This window comes from Stigmatopora nigra, chromosome 3, assembly GCF_051989575.1.
Source record: "Stigmatopora nigra isolate UIUO_SnigA chromosome 3, RoL_Snig_1.1, whole genome shotgun sequence".
Lineage (NCBI taxonomy): Eukaryota > Metazoa > Chordata > Actinopteri > Syngnathiformes > Syngnathidae > Stigmatopora > Stigmatopora nigra.
Window position 1 is genome coordinate 2,816,111 of NC_135510.1, and position 25,600 is coordinate 2,841,710.

Here is a 25,600-nt window from a genome sequence, read left to right on the forward strand (position 1 = left end):
CCCCGGATGTTTCGTCGAACGGACACTTCGTCCCCGGACGTTTCGTCGAACGGACACTTCGTCCCTGGACATTTGGCGTTTGGCAGTTAAAGAGCCTATTCATTCACTGTGCTTGTCAACAATACATTCCAACTAAGGTTCCACTTTAAATGGATTGGTCGTCTGTCATTTGCATTTGAACTGCACTTGAGTTAGAGTTAGATTTGTTGGATAAAGGAACTATACAAATTAATGAACATATACAACACGCAAATATGTAAGATTATAGCCACAGGTTAATTCCCTTTGTGAAATGAATTGCCCAACCCTGCTTTAAAATTAAAACTCTTTTTAAAGTACATTCTTAGACCACAACATTTTGAGAGCGAGCGAATCCGGTGACGAATTGTCCGTTCAACGAAATGTCCGGCGGCGAATCCAGCGACAAATTGTCCGTTCGACAAATTGTCCGGCAGCGAATCCGGCAACGTATTGTCCGGCAGCGAATCCGGCAACGTATTGTCCGTCGACCAAACGTCCTTTCAATGAACTGTCCATCGACCAAATGTCTGTTTGACAATCTGTCCGTCGAACAAACGTCCGTTAGATAAAACATCCGTCGAACAAATGTCTGTTTGACAATCTGTCCGTCGAACAAACGTCCGTTAGATAAAACATCCGTCGAACAAATGTCTGTTCGACAAACTGTGCGTCGAACAAATGTCTGTTCGACAAACTGTGCGTCGAACAAACGTCCGTTTATATATATATATATATATATATATATATATATATATATATATATATATATATATATATATTTTTTTTTATATATATATATATATATATATATATATATATATATATATATATATATATATATATATATATATATATTTATATATATATGTTTATATATATATATATATATATATATATTTATATATATATATATATATATATATATATATATATTTATATATATATATATATATATTATATATATATATATATATATATATATATATATATATATATATATATATATATATATATATATATATATATATATATGCAGCATAGGTTTATTGACTTAAGATGTTACTAAACATATCTATTTTATAGATTTGCAGATAACGCCATTGGTCTAACTCTAGCAAGGTATGTGAGCTCAGCTTCTTCCTATTTCATTATTAGAGATTTGTAGATATCATATAATAGTGATATTAAATATAGTAATAATACCTATTACATTATAACATAACATGTACATTGGGGCAAATAGGTATTTAGTCAACCACCAATTGTGCAAGTTACCCTACTTAAAAGGATTAGAGAGGCCTGTAATTGTCAACATGGTTAAGTCTTAACTATGAGAGAAAATGTGGAAAAAAACTGAAAATCACAACACAAGCTTAATCCCAAGATGGCGGCACGCACGGGTGCAGCTCTTTGCTCTCCAGTTTGGTGTTTTGTTTTCTCAATCTTATCATTATTTACGAAAATCTGCGGGGCAAACTTTTTCTACAGTCGCCAGGATTTAAATTCTCTCGGTCGGAGATATAATATATCCATCAATATAGAATACCAACGAACCTAAAATATCCCTGAGGTCATCTCTAGATCTCCAGGATTTCCGTGGATTGTCAGCCCACTCAGAGTTAGACGAAGGCGGCGAAGGAAAAGGAAGCAAAAGCGCGGATGCTGGGCAGTCTCAGCAGCTAAGCTAAGGAGACAACCGCACAGAGCACCGCTTCCGAGTATGTTCTTGACCAATGCCAGATCCATCACCCACAAAATGGACGATTTGGAACTTCAGCTTGCTACCAACAGCTTTGTCAGGAACTTCATCATTATTCTCATCACAGCTATCAGGACTCTGAACTTGCGTTAGCACAACACACAATACCTTCTGTGCAATAACACTGTGCAATATCTTAGATTGTGCAATATTTTAGAATTTACCTTGCCAGGATGTGGCTCTTTATATTTTTATGTTACTTATTTATGTTTTTTTTTTTACCGGGAAAACACACTTTTTGGAGTAGCACCAACAATTTCGTTATACGCAGCTGTGCATGGTGACAATAAACGCTTTTGACTTTTAATTTGATTTTTAAATAATTTATTTGCAAATCATGGCGGAAAATAAGTTTTTGGTCAATACCAAAAGTTAATCTCAATACCATGTTGGCAATAACGGAGGCCAAATGTTTCCTATAACTCTTCACAAGCCTTTCACACACTGTTCCTGGTATTTTGGCCCATTCCTCCTCCATGCAGATCTCTTCTAGAGCAGTGATGTTTTGGACCCTCAACTCCCTCCATCGATTTTCTATGGCGTTGAGATCTGGAGACTGACAAGGCCACTCCAGGACCTCGAAATGCTTCTTAGGAAGCCACTCCTTTGTTGCCCTGGTTGTGTGTTTGGGATCATTGTCATGCTGAAAGACCCAACCACGTCTCATCTTTAATGGAAAGAGATTTTCACTCAAAATTTGTCAATGCATGTCCCCATTGCTTCTTTCCTTTACACAGATCAGTCATCCTGGTCTCTTTGCAGAAAATCAGCCCCAGAGCATGATTTTTCCACCCCCATGCTTTACCGTGGCTATGGTGTTTCTTTGGATGCAATTCAGTATTCTTTGTCCTCCAAACATAAGAACCTGTGTTTCTTCCAAAAGTTCTATTTTGGTTTCATCTGACCACCTATTTGCCCCACTGTATGTATGTTATCATAATGTTTTTTGTTGTTGTTGTATCTCTCTATTTCTTTTTTTTTCTTCCTTTCTCCATAGGGTTAGTTACTCACATTTGTACACACCTGCAAGACTAATAGTAAATAGAACCTGTACCTATTGATTTTTGCTCTAGATTTTCTAACACTCGTTCTTCATGTGTGCAGTGGAGGAACGTTTCCAGATGATGATGGTTCTCATCAGCAGGTGAAGAATTCCCTGTTTGTGGGGGAAAGTGACAATCATGGGATGGAACTGTCAGGTTATAACAGTATCTGGGGGCCTGGGGGTGAAAACTTAACAGGCAGGACCCTCCCACGTGGCATGTAAGTGAACATGAAAAACTCATTATTCCATAAATATCTTTTGCAGAGCCCAAACCAGAAAGTGATACATCAGATTTGGTGCACGGTCTACTTGCCAAAAGTCATTTAGCCGACTGACATCTGGCCGACAGCCAACTCGCCGAAAGACCATCTGGCCGAACATAGAATTAGCCGAACGACTATTTGGCCGACCGACTATTTAGCCGAAGAACATTTAGCCCACGCGCTCGAACCGCCCCCGGTTGTGTGTTTACGCGTTTTACAACCTCGGCCCGCGGGCCAAATACGGCCCGTTACTGATAACAACATTCATTTAGGATAACAAGTTACAGATAACAACATTCTTTTAGAATAACAAGTTACAGATAACAACATTCCCTTAGAATAACAAGTTACAGATAACAACATTCATTTAGAATAACAAGTTCCAGATAACAACATTCATTTAGAATAACAAGTTACAGATAACAACATTCATTTAGAATAACAAGTTCCAGATAACCTCATTCATTTAGAATAACAAGTTCCAGATAACCTCATTCATTTAGAATAACAAGTTACAGATAACCACATTTATTCAACAAGGACATTTATTCACGGCCAAACAAAGAAAGGAGTTAAAACAGTAGATACTGTAATTTACACCAGAATAGAACACATTGAGATTAATCTTTGAATTAATGTTTTCAGCAAATCCTTTTGAATATATATTTCCTAAAATATTGGGAAATTATTTAAAATTGAAATATATTTAACAGGTGTATATTTCTGCGTATCTCGAACTCGAAAGAGTTATCAATTAAACAACCACCACAAGTTCAATTATAGTGCTGCTGCTTGATAAAAAAAAAAATCCTGAATACTCTTCCCATGACAAGAGTATTCAGGAATATTTAATATATTTATAGTATTTATAATGTGCTAAAATCACATGGAAAACTGCATTTAATGATTAAATACAGATACTGGAGCTCTTTGGAAGTTTAAACCGAGTCCAGGGTAGTGATTTCCCTGGTAAAAGACAGTCATGGACGTCAATGGCGAAAAACCCCAAAATGCACAAAAATGACTTTAAATCCAGCCAAAAACTGCCTTAAATGAATAAATACTAAATAATTTGGCAAATACAAGACGAGACTTAAATATTAAAAAAATATCAAATTGCCTCAATATTGCTCCTGGAATCATTTACTTGTTTTGCTTTTAACTGAGCATCAGGAGTAAGGTCTGAAGACAGTTGGAAAGTTTATGTTTAATGCTTTAACGTATGGTTTTGTTTGTATAGTGATTTCCCTATTCGGGGCATGCAGATCTACGATGGGCCCATCAATGTACAAAACTGTACATTTCGTAAATACACCGCTCTGGAGGGACGCCACAGCAGTGCTTTTGGCTTTAGGCTTAACAACTCATGGCAGAGTTGCCCCAACAATAATGTGACAGACATCACCTTTGACCACGTACCGGTAAGTCACAGTATGTTGAAATTCATTAAAAAATTAAAAATATTTCACAACAACCACAATTTTCTACAGTAATTGTTGGAATGCTTTGAAACTATCCAACAAAAAAAGAATTTTATTATTTAAGTCCTACCTCTACCTTTAGAAATTAATTGATTCCAGAACTTTTTTGTACCATTAATCGTGCTCGCATGTTGCCGGATTTAGTGTAGCTCTTCTCGCCGTGCCACATAGAATTCTCGTAGAAATGGCCTTTGGCCTTGAATGGGGCATACCAATAGATGTCGGGGGCCTGTATAAATTTGGTGCAGCCTCCTGGAATCCATATATAAAGCGCATTGGATTATAAGGCGCCGTGTCTATTTTAGAGAATTTTTTTGACTTTTATGTGTGCCTTATAGTCGTGAAAATATGGTACTATATATGTCTGTTTATATGTGTATATATGTCTGTTTATGTGTATATATGTCTGTTTATGTGTATATATGTATATATGTGTATATGTGTATATACGTGTATGTGTCTATTTGTGTAAAAATATGTGTGTATATTTGTGTGTATATGTCTATGTGAATAAATGTGTGTATATGTGTCTGTGTATAAATGTGTGTGTATAAATGTGTGTATATTTGTGTGTATGTGTATAAATGTGTGTGTATATTTGTGTGTATGTGTATAAATGTGTGTGTATATTTGTGTGTATGTGTATAAATGTGTGTGTATATTTGTGTGTATGTGTATAAATGTGTGTGTATAAATGTGTGTGTATATTTGTGTGTATGTGTGTCTGTATGTGTGTGTATAAATGTGTGTATATTTGTGTGTATGTGTGTCTGTATGTGTGTATAAATGTGTGTGTATATTTGTGTGTATGTGTGTCTGTATGTGTGTGTATGTGAGTGCATTATATGAATTTTTAGACATGATCATTTCATAATCATCACATAATCATTTCCTTATTTTTTTTTTCATTTTTATGTTTTTCCTCACATCTTTCATACAAAACTGGGACACACCAATTTTAAAAGGTTTCGTAGGTAGTTGTGTGAGGACCATGGAATGAATTAGATAATTTACATATAAAGTACACCTCTGCTTATGAAATTTTCAAGTTACGAAAAAAGTTCTGTAGACATACCTCTACTTACAAATGTGTCTAGGAATGAAATTTTCAGGTTATGAGTTTTTTTTATGCAAATCAGTGACTTTAGATACGAAGATCCAAGTTACAAAATCCACCAAAAAGTAAATGCATTTTCTGCGTTATTTTATTTTGAAAATATCTCCAATGCAATCATTCTTACTTATCACTACCTTCTAATGGGCTCTCACTTCATCAGTCTCATTCTATCTCATATAATGACAATAAAAACATTCAATTCAATTCAGTTGGCTGTCTCAGCAACCACAATCCATGTTTCAAGATTTTCACCTACCTGTCCACCTCAGGTAAATGCTCCCCTTATTAATGATTGCAATTCCCCTTATTTTAGCGATTAGAAATCATAAAAAAAGCAACATGGCACATATTTTTACACACACACATAGGGCACAGGTAAAAGTCTAAAATGTAGTATTACAAAGTTGACGGCTTTCGGCCATGTTAGAACGGGCTCTTGGCACTATCTGCTAGACAAAAGCGGGTATCACATCTCCATTATAACTGCCGTGGAGGGAACTATTTCAGAGGTGCTTTTCATATGCTTTATTTATTTTAAGACATTAATAAATGATTTCTTTATAATTCCTTATAATATAAAGTAATCCTACTTACAAAATGTTCAAGTTACAAAAAAGTTCTGGTACCAGTTAATTACGTGAGTTGAAGTACGACTATACTGTGCATGTTGATACTTTTTTTGTTGTTAAAATTGGTACTTTTATCTTGTATAGATCACATCACGTGTGTTTTTCGGGGAACCTGGAACTTGGTTTAATAAGATGGACATGGATGGGGACAAGACAACTATATTTCATGACATTGATGGTTCAGTCAGTGAATACCCTGGAACTTATCTTGTAAAGGAAGACAACTGGCTGCTCAGACACCCCGAGTGCATTGACGTGCCTGACTGGAGGGCTGCCATCTGCAGTGGTCACTATGCACAGGTGAGTCATCAAGGTTACATTTACATGCAACCAGTCACCTTGGGTTACGGTCTTAAACAATGTTATGCATGGCCATGAAAATACCGTAGTTGACTTTGAAAGTCCAGAGATTGGCAGAAAGTTCTGAGTGTTTCTCTCCTTAGTGATTGACAAAAACGTAGTAAAGGAGCCGCGGTTGGAGATGGCCATGGTAGCCAAGCGGTGCAAATATACAAACTATTTCGTTTTGGGGATCGCGAACAAAAAATTCACCCTGAGGTAGCCAAAAAGTTGTTTTTAACACGTCTAGTAGGCTGTAATATATTCGGGTAAAATACGGGTTGGGTTTTAGAATTCACGTACTACTAGACTACATTGCTTGAGTTGTGGGAGAGATCTGTAATCCTAAATTTATAATAGCAATAAATGTGCAGTTTGCCATCAGAAATACAATACACAATAACCAATGTGTCAAATATTTAAAAAGTTGAAACTTGCAAGCTATCAATTAATTGCAGAGATAAAGCTCTGACAAAATCGTATGCAACGTGCTGAACTTAATTAGTAACAAAATTCTGTTAGAGATCGGTTTGGCGTTGTTTTTTTTCCCCATGCGTGACCTGTCGCTGTGATTGCTCATTGAATTCACCTGTCTTTTCCTCGCCCTGGGTGTATCTCTTGATTGCTGTCTTTTGTGTGACCCAGGTGTTTCTGATTGTCTCATCAACGCATGTCTGTCTATTTTAAACCCTCACCATTTGTTAGTCTTGGTCGGATCACACGCATTTGTCATCCTCATTTCCAGGTCTCCTCGTGCTCCTCGTGTTAACCCCAGTCAGTTTAGTTTTGCTCGTAGTTACTTTTCTTACTGGTTATTTTAGTGAAGTTTATTTTAATAAAAGAAAACCAAGTCAGCACTCCCCGTCTTTGCCTGTTTCCCTGCATATGGGTCCTACCACACTTCACGCTCCGAGAACATAACAAATTCTGCTGTCAACATCACAGGCTGCCATGGAGGAAATATTCTCACCACTTTTAAAATGCCATCTTTTTTTCAAGAAATGAGTCAAAGCTGAGGAAAAACTAAAACACTCTGAGCTATCCACACGTTGACGTGTTCGGATAAAATACACACCTAAAACAATGGCTTCCTTTGGTTTGGTTTGTGCAGATATAGGGTATTTTGTTATTGCACAAACTAGTGTTAAGGCTTCACAGCACGATGGGATCCCAAAGCAGACTACATGGTTTGGGTGATGGAGGTAACAACATTTATTTTTGAGGCTTCATCCAGGTATTCAGGAAGGAGTCACATGGATCGTAGTGGATGTTCCAGAGGCAACCAGAAACCCATACTTGAATAATGCAGAAGAGGCAGACAAACTCTAGGAACAAAGCAAAAATTAAGAGCCAGACTTCATTTTTCAATTAGGGAGAGCGCTAGTTGCAACTGACAAAGGAACCAGACGATGATGGGGGCGGTGAGGTGGAGCTCCCACTGGCTATTCAGAGGTCGCTGATGTTGATTGCCTTCCGCTGTGCCATCTCACGCTGTCTGCCTCCAATTTGTAATTCCAATACAACTCCTTTACCTACCCAAGGTAGGTCAGACCTCAGGAGGGAGGGGCAGAAGCCCCAACATCTAGGAGTTTTACACATAGTGAGTATGTTTATATATATGGATGGGGTAAACCCTTGGGCCTTTGGATATGATATGATTCACACCATAAGTGCTCGGAACATAAATGTGTTTTTTGATAGCTTCCAGTTCTCACTTTGTATTTTCTATGACTTTGCTTTCCTGTGGGATATATCCATCGATCTCCTCTGAAACGGGTGATCTGGTCTTCATTTGCGGCTATTAGAGTCGCCATTAGTCTGCAGTACTTTCGCTGACAGCAACAATGGCAGTGGTGCTTTACTGGTGGTAGTCAAGTAGTCAATCAATTCATGTCCTGTGCCGTAATACTTGCTTTTTGATATGTGATCTTTCTCAAACTATACAGAAGTAAACCACTCGCACAAATGTTTTTATTGCAGTTTCAATGATTACTGACCCGTGTGAGCCTTGATAAATTATTTTTTAATCCCTTTTTCAAGATTCATCATTCATCATAGATCCTCTTTACTTAGATCTTACTTAATAATCTTATATTATTGACAACTGGCAACTTTATGATTGTGCTCCTACAGATCTACATCCAAACACGTAATCCCTCCAACCTAAACATGCAAATAGTGAAAAATGATTATCCTGACCGTCCCTTGAAACTAGAGGGTGCCTTAGGAAAGGGGAAGCACTACCAGCAGTTCCAACCAGTCATCACATTGGCAAAGGGTTATACTATCCACTGGGACCAGGCTGCACCTACCGAGGTTACGATCTGGCTTATTAACTTCAATAAGTAAGTAAAAAAAAAGAACAGCAGAATTGAAAGATGACACTTATATAATACTGCGCCTTCTTTTGTGCGGGCGTGCTTTAATGCGCCCTTTTTCGCCTATTTTCACTTCTGCGCCGTCGTCCTCTTCTGCACCGGCGTGCTTTACTGCGCCCTCTTTTGTGCGGGCGTGCTTTAATGCGCGCTCTTTTGCGCCAACGTCTTTTTCTGCACCAGCGTCCTCTTCTGCGCCGGCCAGTGACGAGGCGTGGCCGATCTGGCGGGCGTCCGCGCCAGCCAGAAACAAGACGAGGAAGTGGTCGGTCCGGCAGGCGTCTGCGCCGGCCGGTGACAAGGCGTAGCCGGTCTGGCGGGCGTCCGCGCCGGCCGATGATGAGCTGTGGCCGTTCTGGCGGGCGTCCGTGCCGGTCCTTTAAGTCTTGGCCAAGCCCTCTGCCTTTAGGAGACACCAGAATTTTAGAACAGTCGGGCACCTTACCCTGGTTGCTTGGAGGGTCGCCAACTCCAGGGGTGCCAGAGCTTTGCCGCTCTTGCAGTCGCCGGCACCATCATCCAGGGGCGCCGGAGCATTGCCACCGCTTCTGGGCGGGCAGGCGCTGGCCAGAACGGTGCTTGGCAGAATGGTGCTAGGAAGAACTGCCTGGAAGGCCGGGCGGCACCGGCAGCCTGGTTAGTGGCTTCGGCACGGGTGCGACTGGCAGCCCCAGTGGCGATGGGAGTACTTTGCGTGGCCTCGGCACCGGAACTTGGGGTGCTTTCTGCAGGCTGATCTCCGCGGCGGACATTTTCTTCTTGCCTTGTGCTGTTTTTTTTTCTTTCTTCTTCCCTTGCCTTTTCCTTTTCAAACTCTTGCTCCATTTTTTCTTTCTATCAGTTCTTTTCGCTCTGCTTCCAAGTCCTTTTCTCTTTCTAGTTTCTCTTGTTCTATGGCCTTTTCTCTTTCTCGTCGCTCTTGCTCCAAGGCTTTTTCTCTCTTGCCTCTTAATTTCCAAAACTCATTCTTTCTCAAGCCGTTCTTGCTCTAGACGGGCTTTCTCTACACGGTCTAGATCCAAAGCTTCTTCTTTCTCAAGCCATTCTTGCTCCACACGTGCTTTCTCTACACGCTCAAGCTCCAAAGCTTTTTTCTTCTCAAGCCGTTCTTGAGCTACACGTGCTTTCTCTACACGCTCAAGCTCCAAAGTGTTTTTCTTCTCAAGCCGTTCTTGAGCTACACGTGCTTTCTCTACACGCTCAAGCTCCAATGCTCTCTGCTCTTCCTCCTGTCTTGCTCTCTCTTCATCCCTTCTCTTCTCTTCCTCCACTGCCAATCGTTTCTGCTCCTTTTGGCTACCATGCTCTTTCCGAGACGGGCTTGGACTCAAGCAGGGCGTGGAGAAAAGACTGCCGTCCATAGACCTGCTGCCATATTGGAGCTTCTCGAGTTCTGCTTCCAGTCTTGTTATTTCAATCTCCTTCTCCATTTGCTTGAGGGCTAGCTGATGGGCATAATGCAAATCCAACTCCCTTTTCTTGAGGGCAAGCTGATGGGCCTATCCCAAGCCTCATATTGCATATGTAACATCTTTAGAGCAATGTGGGGATCTTCCCCAATAGGCACAGTACCATCTCCATCTGGTTTTCCTTTTAAACCAGCCCTGGGATTTCTAACTAGAGCCTTTACATTCAAGGTGACACCATCCCTGCCTACCTCATTTTTCTCCCCCCTGCCTGATTCCTCAGAATCAACCAGAGACTGAGAGGAAACACCCGCATATGCTCCCCCTGTGGCTTCTAAGCACTGCTCTGTTATTAATATATGGATAACCTCCTGCTTCAAATCAGCTAGCCTGGTAGTCCTGGACAGAGTGAACCCTAGATGAGTGGCAAGAGCTAACAGATCTCTTCTCTTACATTGGTCAACCTGATCTACAGTGCCAAGTTGAAGAAGGAACTCTTTCGCATCAAAGTCCATCCTGCTAGTTACAGCACTACACTACACTGAATGATAGCTATTAAATGTGCCTACCTCAACACTGCTTGCCCAGCCTTCACCGGCATACTGCACTAGCAGACCGCACCACCCTTTGACCAAACTGCTGCTGTGATAACCAATCTTAATGATATCCCGGACAAGCCCCCACTTTGAACGACTCCCCCTGGGGTAAGGTATACCAGGGAGTCGCAACTATCACAGCAGACGGGTTCGGTCAAAGATAAGTTTGGACAAACACTGCAAGTAGCCTTCAGTTATATTTAATTTACAATAAAGTCATTAAAACAGACGACGGGATAACATCGGGGAAGCACGAGATATTAAAGTGGCACCCTCAAATAAACACGGTAAAACCCCCTCCCAGACAGGTGTCCAAATGAACACCCACAAAATACAGGAAATAAGACCGAAGGGTGCCACTGTCAAACTGATGTAATAAAATTTAGACAGGGGAATAACTATGTGTCTAAATGCACAAACTATATGTATACCCAGGGGTGTCTAAACTTATCTCAAGTCCCCCTATGCAACCCAAAATCATTAACAACACATACAAAATATAACAGGGAGTAATGTACTCACAATCCTACAAGTCAGCAATTCAGCAACAAGGGATCAAAGGCAAGGGCAAGCTGACAACTGAAAAGGGTTTAAATAAGGGCAGGAAGTGAATCTTGATTGAAGGAGGGATGATTGGGGAATTAGTCACAGCTGTGTTGGCCTGGGCAGGGCTTTGTCACAGGGGTGGAGCCACAGCTGCAGGTACCTGTAAAGAAAAGAAAGCACACACCTCCTACATAGTGTGTGTCCAGGCTGCCAGCCGTAACAGTTACAAAATAAATTCTGGTTCTGATTAATTTTGTAACTATAGGTACGACTATTTGTATTATTCCTATACATGTACCATAATATGAACTGTATAAAATTTAAAATGCTATTAAACGTTGCAATATTTTGGAAGCAGCCATGCGAAGACAAATATTTTGTATTGCTTTATATCGCCATCTTTTGTTGCAGGAAGGACTGGATAAATGTAGGTGTGTGCTACCCAAAAGGCACCACTTTTGAAGTCATCACAGACATCCACAATCGCCTGACCAAACAGACTCGCAAGACAGGAGTCTTCATGAGAACCATGCAGATGGAGAAGATCAGTCACTCACAACTGACCAGAAGCTTTTACTACTGGGAGGAAGACACAGGGTCAGACACACGTACTACAGTATATGTATGGCTTATATGTTACAGATTTTTGAGATTTGCCCCATTAAAATGTCCTGCAATTATTTGTGCGGCACTTGGGTAAGCGTTCTGGTGATTGATAATTGTGTCCATTAGTTGGGAGGGACCAGTACTTACCTTAGCGTATGGTGGGATGTAGGCAGCAGTGATGATAACAACAGCTATCTCTCAGGGTAGAAAGAAGAGTCTGCCTCTCACTGGCATGAATTCTATGTCTGAGCAACGGGCGCCTAACCAGAACAGTTCTATTATTACACCATCCCTCATTCACATAAATGAGAAGCCCACCACCTCTTTTTTCGAGTCAAACATCCTTTAGTTTTTGTCGTCAACAGAGCAATCAAAGCTAGACTGCAAACTATATATATTGTTTTTTTTACCCCATTTTCGGGCAAAGTTTGCCAGTACGCCATTGACGTTCATCGCTGTCTTTTCCTAGGAAACTCACCCCCCTGGCCCGTTTGTCTGAAAAGTTCCAGTATTTGTATTTAATCATTAATTGCTGCTAGCAAGTGGATTTTTGTGCATTGATTTATTGATTATTTTTTTATGAGTCACAGCTGTAGCTGCAGTCGAGGTTTGGTACACGGTCGATTAGTCGCCAGTCTTTTGGTCGCCGGTCTTTTGGTCACCGATTTTTTGGTCGCCCGGAAGGCTATTGACAATTACCATTTAAATCGTTATTAAAATTCCCTAAATACGAACTGCAAATTACTATTTAGTCATACTTAATTCCCTAGTAATTATTAGGCTAAAGAAAAGCTCCAAATTTCCCGGACTTTTATTGTTTTTTGTTGGAGAACTTGTTAAGACCCTGACTGACGTAGCTTCTTAAAGGGACAAAGCATGTACATACAAACTCTTATACACGTCGGCTCAGTGAAACTTCTCATGGCCATTGTTGGCTTTTATTTATGCATAGACTGTGTTGTTTTGCCTTCTTTTGTCACCGGTCTTTTGGCCGCCCGTCGTCGCGGTCCGGGCGACCAAAAGACCGGTGACCAATCGGCCGCAAAAACAAGGTTTTATAGCCATAAAATCGTTTTTGAGGGTTGGATTGATTCGTTGAAAGCACTACAAGAAAATGCACATATATATATATATATATATATATATATATATATATATATATATATATATATATATATATATATATATATATATATATATATATATATATATATATATATATATATATATATATATATATATATATATATATATATATATATATATATATATATATATATATATATATATATATATATATATATATATATATATATATATATATATATATATATATATATATATATATATATATTATTTTTCTTGAACGCAATGATCAGAACACATTTAACTATGGAAAGATGGCGACGCCCTGAGCAAGTATTAAATGGCACAAGTTTTTCACGTTTTATGCAAGATACGGTTCATTTTTTCTTTAAATTATATTCATAGACGTTACAATACATTTTGTATAGTGTATTGGGGTAGACCTGCCAACTGGTTTAATAATTGTTTGTTTATGTCGAGCCAATGTGGCCAAACTGGTTTTACAATTGTTTGTTAGGGCAGTGGAATGTAGGATAAACCAACTAGCTGGCCTTGCAATTGTTTGTTCGCACTACGAATTGTAAGATAGCTAACTAGCTGGCCTTGCCATTGTTTGTTCGCACTACGAATTGTAAGATAGCTAACTAGCTGGCCTTACAATTGTTTCCTTGTATTGTGGAATATGGCCAACTCACTTTGGAACTGTTCCAGAGAGAATTGCGAGGAAGGCAGGCTGTGCTTATGCGTGTGTGTCTGTTACAGGCTGCTCTTCTTGAAGATTCAGGCTCATAACGACAAGGAACATTATGCTTACTGTTCTCTCAAAGGATGTGAGAGGGTAAAGATAACAGCTGTCCTCCCAAGAGGAAGTCCACCGAGCAATTGCATGTCTCGGGCCTACCCAAGACATGCTGAACTTTCTGTTGTAGATGTGCCGATGCCCAAAAAGATCCCAAATGACCGACTGGTGAGTAAAAGGTCAAATTAAAGGAAAAGGAATAATTCAAAATCTGTAATTGGAAAGCTAATTTAATTTAATTAAAACTAGAAGTAAATTTTTTGAAGTTCGATTGAAGTTTCTGTTTTTGCACATATATGCTTTTGTACAAGGACAGGAGACCCTCAAGACCATTGCCAAATTCAATGGCTCTGACCATATTGTCATCAATCTCCTGGACCCGTTGTTGCAAACGGTGTACCATACTGTAGATCTCCTCCAGATGTCTTAAAGGAAGACCAAGTTCTTCACCATCGTCCTCGTTGTTGTTGTTGTTGCACTACAAGCGCCTGAGGATTACCCTCAGACAGCGCTAGAGCTGCCACTGGAACGTGGATTAGTTCATCCAGGGGGTAGTCGGAGGTGAGGGGCAGTCAAATATCTCCGGCTGGATGAACAACGTAGGGTGCCACGTTCCTTGTTAGCAGCTCTGAGTGGTATTTTGTTGGAATTCGCAGGCCGCGGCGAGCGGCCTCTCAGGAGACACCACGTGAAGGTTTCCAACTTTGTCTCCCCCTCGTTGTTGTCCGCTGGGGGTTCATAATGGTATCTCGAGCAGTGTTTTGACATCCTCTCGTCATGGCAGCTTCACGGCCGTATACTTTTTCATATTTCAAGGGGTTACCACATACTAGGTGTCTTTGGAAAAGGATATCGTTGTCATCGTTCGAATGTTTGCTTCTTCTTTCTTGGCATTACAGAGAGTAGATTATTTATGCCGGAATAGAGTGCTATGCCTTTAGCATATGTAGCACTCCTTTTTTTTATTTCTTGGGCTCATTGGATGCGTTGATGACCCAAGATAGAAGATAAAAGATAAAATTCAACCTCCATCACCCCCCGTCAATGCGCCGTGTTATCTCACGTTGGACTCTTGACTTTTTGGACTACGAGGAGGTTCCGTGGCTGACAAATCTGTTAGACTTGGACTCCGACTCGGTTAGTGACTTCTTTGCGCAGTTTGGATTAAAATATTCTCTTTAGATGGTTTTAACGCGGAGATTTTTCCACAGATCCGTACGTAGGCTCTCATTTAGCAATCTACAGTGGAGCGCCACGTGATGGGAGCTCAGGAACAAGTATTACCGGCACCATGACCCGCTTTGTCATTATGTGTATATATATATATATATATATATATATATATATATATATATATATATATATATATATATATATATATATATATATATATATATATATATATATATATATATATATATATATATATATATATATATATATATATATATATATATATATATATATATACGTACATACGTACCTACGTACATACGTACCTACGTACATACGTACCTACGTACATACGTACCTACGTACATACGTACCTACGTACATACGTACCTACGTACCTACCTACCTACCTAACTACATACATACATACATACATACATACATACATACATACATACATACATACATACATACATACATACATACATACATACATACATACATACATACATACATACATACATACATACATACATACATACATACATACATATATACATATATATATACATACATATATATATATATATATATATATATATATATATATATATATGTGTATATATGAAAAATGAAAATATCCTAACCAACGTTGACATTGTTCAATTCCTTCATCTTGATGTAAGGCTTTTTTCAAACTGAGATTTATGACATTATTATGTTATGTTTATGTGGCAAAAGTTAAAGAATTTCATATTTTATATCTTTCCAGCACTCACCAGAGCACTTACTTGAAGTCAAACTAGAATCTTATAATACTCGGTTCTTCCACATCAAAGAAGACTTCGCTTATTCTGAGGTAATATATTTTTAATTCATTTATAAACTTAAGGGTATATATAACGTACAGTGAACCCTCGCTACTTCGCGTTCCACTTATTGCTGCCTGCAGAGCTTCGCGGATTTTTTTCAGGAAAAAAAAAATAATAAAGATATTAAATTAAAATTATAAATTACATCGTCCTACAGGGTGTGGAAACAAAATATTCAATTAGAATTAGTAATTTCATCATTTTATAAATTTTAAAACACAAAAAATGCATGTATGCGCAAAGCATCATGGGGGATTACGGCCGCGTCACTTCCGCATTACGGCCGCGTCACTTCCGCATTACGGCCGCGTCACTTCCGCATCACGGGCATAAACGCAAGCTGATTGGCCAGCTGAATGTACTCGACTCCCCATTGGCCCATTCACCACGGAAACCCAAGCTTCTCCCGATGCCCATTCTCAGTCCACGCTTATCTTGTGCTGTACAGGACGCTTCTCGCCAAGTTAAGCTCAAAAGTTTTGTGAAGTCCTTCGTGATGCCTCCCTCGCAAACGGTCTTCATCCCTTGGTGCTTCTAGTGAGCTGAAGAAAAAGCGGAAGATGTTAAAAATCACCGAAAAAGTTAGTTTATTGGACAGGTTGAAAGCAGGAAGTAGCTACGCTAGCGTAGCTCGACATTGCGGCCTGAATGAATCCACGGTGCGGTACATAGAGAAGGACGAGAAGAACATCCGCAGAACTGCTGCAACATCTTTCACGAAAGATGCCAAAAGGGTTGTGAACACCCGGAACAAGGTGTGAATGGAAAATGCACTGGTTATTTGGATCCGTGATTGTAGGGCGAAGCAAATCAGCCTGGGCGGAAACTTAATCCGAAGCCATGGTGCTTGAGAGTGGTGACGACGGCGTCAGCGTTCTGGACGAGGAAGAAGAAGATGACGTCGGCGAAGGTGATCCTCTGCCCAGTGCCTCAAGCCAGACTAGCCCACTGCCGGTTTTCAAAGCCAGCAAGGGCTGGCTTGAGAGGTTTAAGCGGCGAGTCGGGTTAAGAAATGTGTCGCTGCATGGAGATGCAGCCTCTGCAGACAAAGCAGCAGCGAAGCGCTATGTTGAGGATGTGTTTCCGGAAATGATTGAAGAAAATGGCTATGTCCCGGAACAAGTCTTCAATATGGATGAGACAGGACTCTTCTGGAAGAGGATGCCGTCCCGTTTCTTTTCAAGGACGAACTTCAAAAGACGGGTTTCAAAGCCCACAAGGATCGAGTGACTCTGCTCTTGTCTGGCAATGCAGCAGGATTCATGCTGAAACCCGGCCTTATCCACAGGTCATGAGGTCATGGCTGTTTACAAGCGCATCCTCACTGACCAAAAAAAACAACGTTCCCAACTCCCCATAACAATGTTTTTTACGCGCCGCCAAAGAATTGGGGAAGATCCATTCGGACTGTATGATGTTTTTGAATTGCTGCTATGATGTTTTTGAATTTCTGAGTTTTCTGAATAAAAGTGTACATTTATTACATTTGCAGTGATTTTTTTTGTATGCACTAACATAACACCTGCAATCTAATGTGGAATAAAACACCTGAATTAACAGCATATTAGCCTGGTGGTGGTTTTGGTCACGTGTTATACGTTTCTATAAGCGTTTTTTTTTTTTTTTTAATGGCGCCCGGCTACTTCGCGGTTTCACCCTTCTGCGGGGGTGTCCCGGTCCCCATTAACCGCGATAAGCGAGGGAACACTGTATATGTAACATGTCCCTTGGCCATTTTCAGTTCAATTAGGCGCTTTTGTTGCCTACCAAAAGCCTTCTTCCACAAGCTTCTGTTAAGCTGCTGGTTGAATCTTTGACCACTCCTCTTGACAGAACTGGTGAAGTTCAGTTAAATTAAATGGCTTTCTGACATGGACTTGTTTCTTCAGCATTGTCCGCAAGTTTTCAATGGGGTTTATGTCAGAACTTTGGGAAGGCCATTCGAAAACCTTAATATTAGCCAGATTTTGCCATTCCATTACCACTTTTATATATATATATATATATATATATATATATATATATATATATATATATATATATATATATATATATATATATATATATATATATATATATATATATATATATATATATATATATATATATATATACATACATACATACATACATACATACATACATACATACATACATATATATATATATATATATATATATATATATATATATATATATATATATATATATATATATATATATATATATATATATATATATATATATATATATATATATATATACATACATACATACATACATACATACATACATACATACATACATACATACATACATACATACATACATACATACATACATACATACATACATATATATATATATATATATATATATATATATATATATATATATATATATATATATATATATATATATATATATATATATATATATATATATATATATATATATATATATATATATATATATATATATATATATATATATTCTTTCAATGTGTCTGTGGATGTCTCTCTATATCTCGATGGATGGATGGATGGATAGATTGTTGGGTCTGAAGTTACAGATCCCCATAGTTACAAACCGTGCACTAAGGAAAAACGAGTCAGAAACTGTTATATTTTAAGGCACCGGCCGTTGGTAACAACAGCTACAGAGAGGTAGAGGCGCGAGTCCATGACTCGCGCTCGGCTCTGTCGAACTCCCTTCTCACTCCAAGGCAAATGGTGCTTTTATTAAGTTTCAGCATGGTGTCATGGAAAAGTACGGTAGTTGAGATTATAGACATCATGGAAAAATACAACAGTTGAACACTGAGACGTGTTGAGAAGAGATTATAGGCATCATGGAAAAGCATAATATTAAGACGGAGAATATAGACAGCATGTTCTTTAGAATTGCACATATTATTAAGACTTCTGTTTTAAGCAAGTTCACATTCCCTCCTGTTGTGTATTTAAAAGGACATCAGTAAATACTAAAACAATTAAGTCTTCTCAATATTACTTCATTAATCGATTCACAACATTTGAACCACTCTCAGGAAATGGCGAGAACCTCTTGGTCTGAGAATGGAACTGAATTTGAAGTTAGGGAAACACAATAAGATGAGGGTCATACCTGTGTGTCGTTCTCCACAGTGTCAACATAATCTTCTACGCGTAATAAGTTATATTGATACATCTGAGCTACGAACATACGGGTGATTAACCTCTTAGACATTGGGACAATACAGCAGGAACAAGTAACACAGTGAGATGAACATTTTGATGATCACAAAGAAGCGGCCCAAAATTTTAAGGAGAACCTGGGACCAGGAGCCAGAGAATAACCAGTCCAACCAGCCAGGGGTAACCTGGTCATCACGTGTCATGGTATCCCTAAGGTTCTTCAAGGTGTGTAGGATGTCTATTATGGTTTGGTTATTGTCAGGGATGTAAGTACAGCAATGTTCTCCAATCATTGCACACGCTCCTCCTTGGGGAGCTAAAGCCAAATCAACTGCCATTCTAGTTTGAAGGGTCATAAGGCGAGTGGCAGAAATAACTTCATTCTGGGCTTCTTCAAAAAGGACACACATTAAAAAGATACAGAATAGAAGTAAAACCGCAAGAAAGGGAGTTGCAAATTGAATCTAAATAGAGAACCATGATCCGGTTGTTAACCACGACCACAGTGATACCCAATTACGGCTGAGTGATCTTGGGCCATGGTGTTGGCTAAGGCTTTCATTTCAGCCATGGCACGAGTGATGTTACCTTTGTCACCGGTTTCATCTTGGATGAAGGTGCAACAGTGCTCTCCAACTATGGCACACACACCTCCATCCTTGGCTGTTATCAAATCTTGGACCATCCGGTCTTGCAAATCCATTTCCCTAAGGGCTTTTAATTCATCTGCTATACCTTGTAGCGCTTTGACAGTTTGGTTAATGAACACTCATGTAACAATTCAATGTCCTAGTTGGGAAATTAGTGACAGAAGGATTTTATGGGAGGGTGGACCACAACTTATGGTCACCAGGCACTGCCCCAGATTTAATCGCGTGGTTTGAATTGCACCGATTTTGATCTTATATATCTTATCACCATTTGCATCACTGCAGATTTAAATGTAATGCCTAGACACAGTGAATTCAGGATGTCAGCATATTTGCGGAAATGGGTATACGGCTACACACATAACAACTTTCATTCACACCAGTTAGTTTTTTTGTGAAATACCAGGACATTATACCACATATTTTCTTCAAAGTGGTTCTTTGAATTGCTCTTTTCATACCACTTCACTTTCCTCTGTGACAGCAGCATGGCATTGTCTCGTTTTTCGACTCGAATCTCTGGGGGTGGGGCATTCAGCCACACCCAGGCTGCCACTGATAGTACAGTCACAGTGATGAGGGTGGCAGCGGCTTTCATTTTGGCTTCTGTGTGGGGGTGTAAAAACTATGAGAGGTCAAGGTTAGGTGAAAAGTGCACGTGGCAGGTGAGCAGACGTCAGATGATTTTTTCACGGACAAGGGTTTTGGAACTGTCCGACTTCCAGTCTACTCAGAGTCACCGATGTCTCGAACAACTTTGACTTGGGATTGGTGAATCCATGTCGACCTCTCAGCAATCTTTACTGCGGTGGGGGTGGTGAGTTGAACCACGAAGGGGCCTTCCCAACCTGGCCAGGACCAGGACTTCCTTTTTGTTGGGTCTGAAATAACAGATCAACGTAATTACCAACCGTGCACAAAGGAAAAACGAGGCAGAGACTGTGTTATATTTTAAGGCACCGGCCTGCGGCAGAGGGATCGAGGTGCGAGGTGGTATCTCGTGCTCGGCTCGGTGGATCTCTCTTATCTTTTCAAGGTGAAGGATGCCTTTATTAAATTTCAGCATGATGTCATGGAAAAGTACAGAAGTTGAGATTATATGCATCATGGAAAAATACAACAGTTGAACACTGAGGCGAGTTGAGAAGATATTATAGACACCATGGAAGAACATAAGATTAAGACAGAGCTTATAGACAGGATGTTCTTTAGAAATGCACATTATATTAAGACTCCTGTTGAAAAGCAACTTCACACTTTTTATGACTCAAATCAAGATCTGATCAAGATCTTTTGGACGTTGCACTTGTTGTTGTTATTGTTGTTGTTAGGCCACCCAGGCGTCTAGGGGTTACCCTCAGTCGCTCTAGAGGTGCCACTGGAACACAGATTAGTTCATCCGGGGGGTAGCCGAAGGCGCACATAAAAGTCATAAATACATTTTCTTCAAAATAGACAGCGCTTTCTATAGGGACCAATACTACAATTGATATCACGATAAGATAAAATAAATCAGTCGATAGGACAACTACAATGCAAGCAGCCTGCGCAGTGACTGCTGGGATATATAGCTAGTAGCTAGCGTAACTATTCCAAGGCTGTCTTCCATGGTTCGCAACTGTGTTGATGTCGATTGCCAGGCTACAATCCATTCGCAAATAGGAGCTAGCATTAATGTTCCAAGGCTGTTTTCCACGCTTCACAGCTGTGTTGATGCCAATCGCCATTATACAATATCAGTATAATATAAGACTGAGACCATAATCTAACACGTTTTTCCTAATTTTAATTTTACTGGACTGAAGGAAAAAATATTCAGCTAATAACCATCAACAATGTGTTCCTGTATTAAAATTATTATAAATATTGCTTTAAGTGTTTCATCAAAATCTTGCCGGATGCTCTTTGACGGGACTTACAACACTTATGTAAATGTCTGCCAATATAATAGGTGAACGGCAGAAAATTGTACCAACCAGAAGATGGCGTACATCTGACCGTGATTGACGGGCATAATGGGAAGGTGGTGGACAACAAAGGCTTCAGGAACTCAATCCTTCAGGGTGTTCCGGCACAAATAAACAACTATGTCAGTAGCCTACAAGATGGGTAAGAAAGGTTTCTATTGTAAAAACAATTGCATGATAGTGATTAAATCATTTTGTTTCCCGCCTAATGTCACAGGGGGGGGGGGGGGATCAAGGCGCGTATCCCAATTAACTACGGGCACTAAGCAGAGAATACTCTGAGTTTAAATACTAATTAAGATCCCCTAAAAATATCACAGAGTGCAGAACTAAAAAATAAACTCTGTCCTTAGACAATTTTGGAGGAACACATACATACAACTTGATAGTCCACCTCACTGCTTTTTTAACTAAAGTGTACATGTATTTATAAATAAAAGTTTATTGGAATTTACATGATCGTAAATCGCAATAAATAGACACAATTACAACGGGCATCAACCTCAAGATCAGGATTAGCACTAAAACTATTCATCCACCATGAAAGTAAAATGCAGCATCTGGCCGGTTCTTTCTGCAGGTCAGTTGTTCTTCTGACATCTAAAGGGGGTCTGGTTACAAGAGGACCCTGGACCAAAGTATTGGAACGACTTGGGGCAAACTCGGGCAAGCAACTGAAAGGTATTTTAGTTAATGAGCCTTAAGGCCACGCCCACCAACTGAACCTGACACAATGTCTCTTTTGGGCCACAGGAAAGACAAGTGTAAAAATGTTGTTGCCATACGCGCTTCCTAAATGCCAGAAAATGTATTTCCTTTTCATGGCGAATACTGGGTTACCATGCCAATAGGCGCCAGCCCGTGGACAGTCTTCAAAATATAGTATCACAAAGGTCTCTGACCACACTGATTGTAAATCAGGTGGAAAAAAACAACAACCTGCAATGAAATGCACCTGCCCAATGAGAAAGAGTGACTATTTGTTACCACTAGTTAGTTTAAGCACCACTGTGCAGTTTAAGCAAACCTCTCCAGCTCTCTTCATCCATCCTGTTTCATTTGGTACATGTATAAAAGAGACTTTTTTGTGCAGTTTCCCAGCAAGCATGGATTTCAAAGCTGGTCTGGATTTGAAAGCTGTAGTACAAAAAACAGTTGAGGCCATTTTTAAAGTTTATAGGGGGCGCTGTAGAGCTATTTTTTGTACGACTTGAACATAACGCAGTTTTTTGGGCTAACGGTAACCTGTCTGCCAAATGTCGTTACTGTACATACTAAAAGACAGACTAAGGTACTTCCTGTTTATGTTCGCCGCTCGAAGCTCACATCTTCCGAGGTGCGGAACTGCAAATTCTCGTATGGACTAAGAGAACCCGCCTTCAGCTCCAAGGAATAAAAAAAGAAGCAGTATTATGATGGATTTATGCCCAGAGCTGCCAATCTTCTTCAACCCCATTCCAGGAGACTCCTTGTCCCATTTCTGGAGTTTTATGGTTTCATCAGCGGTGAATGCGATTCACACTAAACATCAGGTGAAATATAGGCGATAAAAAAATAAAAAGGCAATTCAAATCAAAATGTTATTGTTTTTACATTCATTGAAATATTGCGTTTTTGCAAATAATTGAAAAACTACAGCATAATGAAAATAAGTATAAAAAGAAGTAATATAATTTGTTGATCATTTATTGGCAAATTCAAATTTCCACCACATTAACAAAAGTTTTTCAGCTGTTCCTTAACTCGCACTTGCATGTTGTGCAATGTGCAAATGTCGGTCCTTTTGGAGACGGCTTCAAATGGGATATTTCGTCGAATACGAACCAACAAATTTCTGCGTGTGTCTGGGTTTCTTCTTTCCAAGCAGGCATATTGACTTACCAGTGCTGTGTACTCCTAATTCCTTTAGAACAATCAAAAAACAAGAATGGTGGTTAATAGCCTTAATAATACTTCTCTTATAAGACAAACAAAATTAATTCCGAATCGATTGCCACGCTGAAGTCGCACAAGACGAATCATTCGTCAGAACTTGTAACTTGAATGATTCACAGTGCACTCCTGTTACCAATTCTTCCGGTTTACAGTGCAGTTGAATCAAGAATTGGCGGACGTCGTAGGAATGGTGTGAATTTTGAATTATTTAAATTGCAAATTTGGTACTGTGCCGAAATGGTTGCTTAAAAAAAATTAAGTGACATTTTTTTTTATTTTAGGGAGGTTGTCAGGAGTAATGGAATTTGTGTTGCTTGTCCAGAGTAATTTCCGGACATTCCGGAGAAGTTGGCAGCTCTGTACGCCATAGATATAGCCGTGAAGCTAGCATGATGCCAGGATGTCAACACTGCATGGGGCCAGATAGGAGACTGATAACAACATTGGCGGATGACGAAGCCATTGAATTTGGCAATCGTATTGTACAAGAAAAATGCCTCTCGATTTTGACGAACTTGGTCTAAAGCTCCGATAATCCGTTTTTGTAAATTATTTAAATAAAGCGAAGAGGAACTATTTTTACTTGAGGACATAAACTATGTATTTACATTTAATTATAGCTTATATACCTGTACTTACGAATTTCATGTTACAAAAGATGCTATATATAGATGAGTGCCTCGAGATACAAAAAAGATCCAAGTTAAGAAATCCCCCAAAAAGTAGATGCATTTCCTTATGCTGTATTTTATTTTGAAAATATTGTCGCCAGTGCATTAATTCCCACTTTAGAACCTCGCTACACTCTACTGCGCTCTCATTGGCTCTCTCACAACAACCAGACCAGTATCCATGTTTCAAGATTCTCTCCTACAATTTTGTCAACCTCGGCTAAAAGTGCTCCTTATTAATGATCGCAATTCCCCATATTAAGCGATTAAAACCATACAAGTGGACAGCTTTCTGACGCAGATAGGTCAAAGGGGAATGCACATGCGCATATCATGTCCTGTCCACCTTAAAAAAAACTGAAATGCAATGCCACACATATTTACTCACACAGGTCCCACGTAAAAGTCTAAAATTCACTACAAAGTGGACGGCTTGATGCGACCGGGTCAATGCGGAATGCACATATAATCCCCTGTCACACACACACAGGACATACGTGAAAGTCTAAAATGTATTACAAAGTGGACGGCTTTCTGAAGCCATCATAGGGACACGCACGTGTGCATAACATGCTTCAACACGGATAGATTTTGTATTCTTATTATTCATTTTAAGACATTAATAAATAATTTTCTAGTAATTATGTTTCATTTTTGTGTGCTTCTCAAATCTTTCATTAAAAAAAGGGTAACTATGACCAATTTTACAGTGTTATGTTAACGAATTCGGAATTTACATATAAAGTACTGCTACCTACGAAATTTTCAAGTTACGAAAAAAGTTCCAGAACCATTTAATTTTGTAAGTAGAGGTACGGCTATATTTAGATATTAATACATTACAGTAATCCCATGTATATCGTGGCTTTAACCTTTGTGGTTTCACTACACCCCAGATTTTTTTCTGGTGGAATTTAATTTTTTCTGCTGAATTCATAAAAATGTGAAATTCACGCTGAAACTCGCAAGCGCAAGCCACCCGCCTGTCCTCCGCTTCCTACTAGACCTCAACACTGAAGTTGAAAAAAAAAAATATATATATATGTATATTTTTTCTAATAGTTGTGAGACCACTTTGCATTTTTTTG

At 39.3% G+C, this 25,600-nt stretch overlaps 1 protein-coding gene across 2 annotated transcripts in view; it reads left to right on the top strand.

The window, feature by feature from the left end:
• Nucleotides 1-25,600, top strand: part of cemip (cell migration inducing hyaluronidase 1) — an 81,006-nt gene that overhangs the window by 51,831 nt on the left and 3,575 nt on the right. For both annotated transcript variants that reach the window (XM_077713510.1, XM_077713509.1), the window contains 10 exons: nt 1,105-1,140; nt 2,885-3,043; nt 4,329-4,509; nt 6,400-6,615; nt 8,788-8,999; nt 11,989-12,174; nt 14,032-14,236; nt 16,014-16,100; nt 21,891-22,048; nt 22,487-22,587. In XM_077713510.1, the coding sequence (XP_077569636.1) occupies nt 1,105-1,140; nt 2,885-3,043; nt 4,329-4,509; nt 6,400-6,615; nt 8,788-8,999; nt 11,989-12,174; nt 14,032-14,236; nt 16,014-16,100; nt 21,891-22,048; nt 22,487-22,587 (1,541 nt within the window). The remainder of the gene's footprint in view (nt 1-1,104; nt 1,141-2,884; nt 3,044-4,328; nt 4,510-6,399; nt 6,616-8,787; nt 9,000-11,988; nt 12,175-14,031; nt 14,237-16,013; nt 16,101-21,890; nt 22,049-22,486; nt 22,588-25,600) is intronic.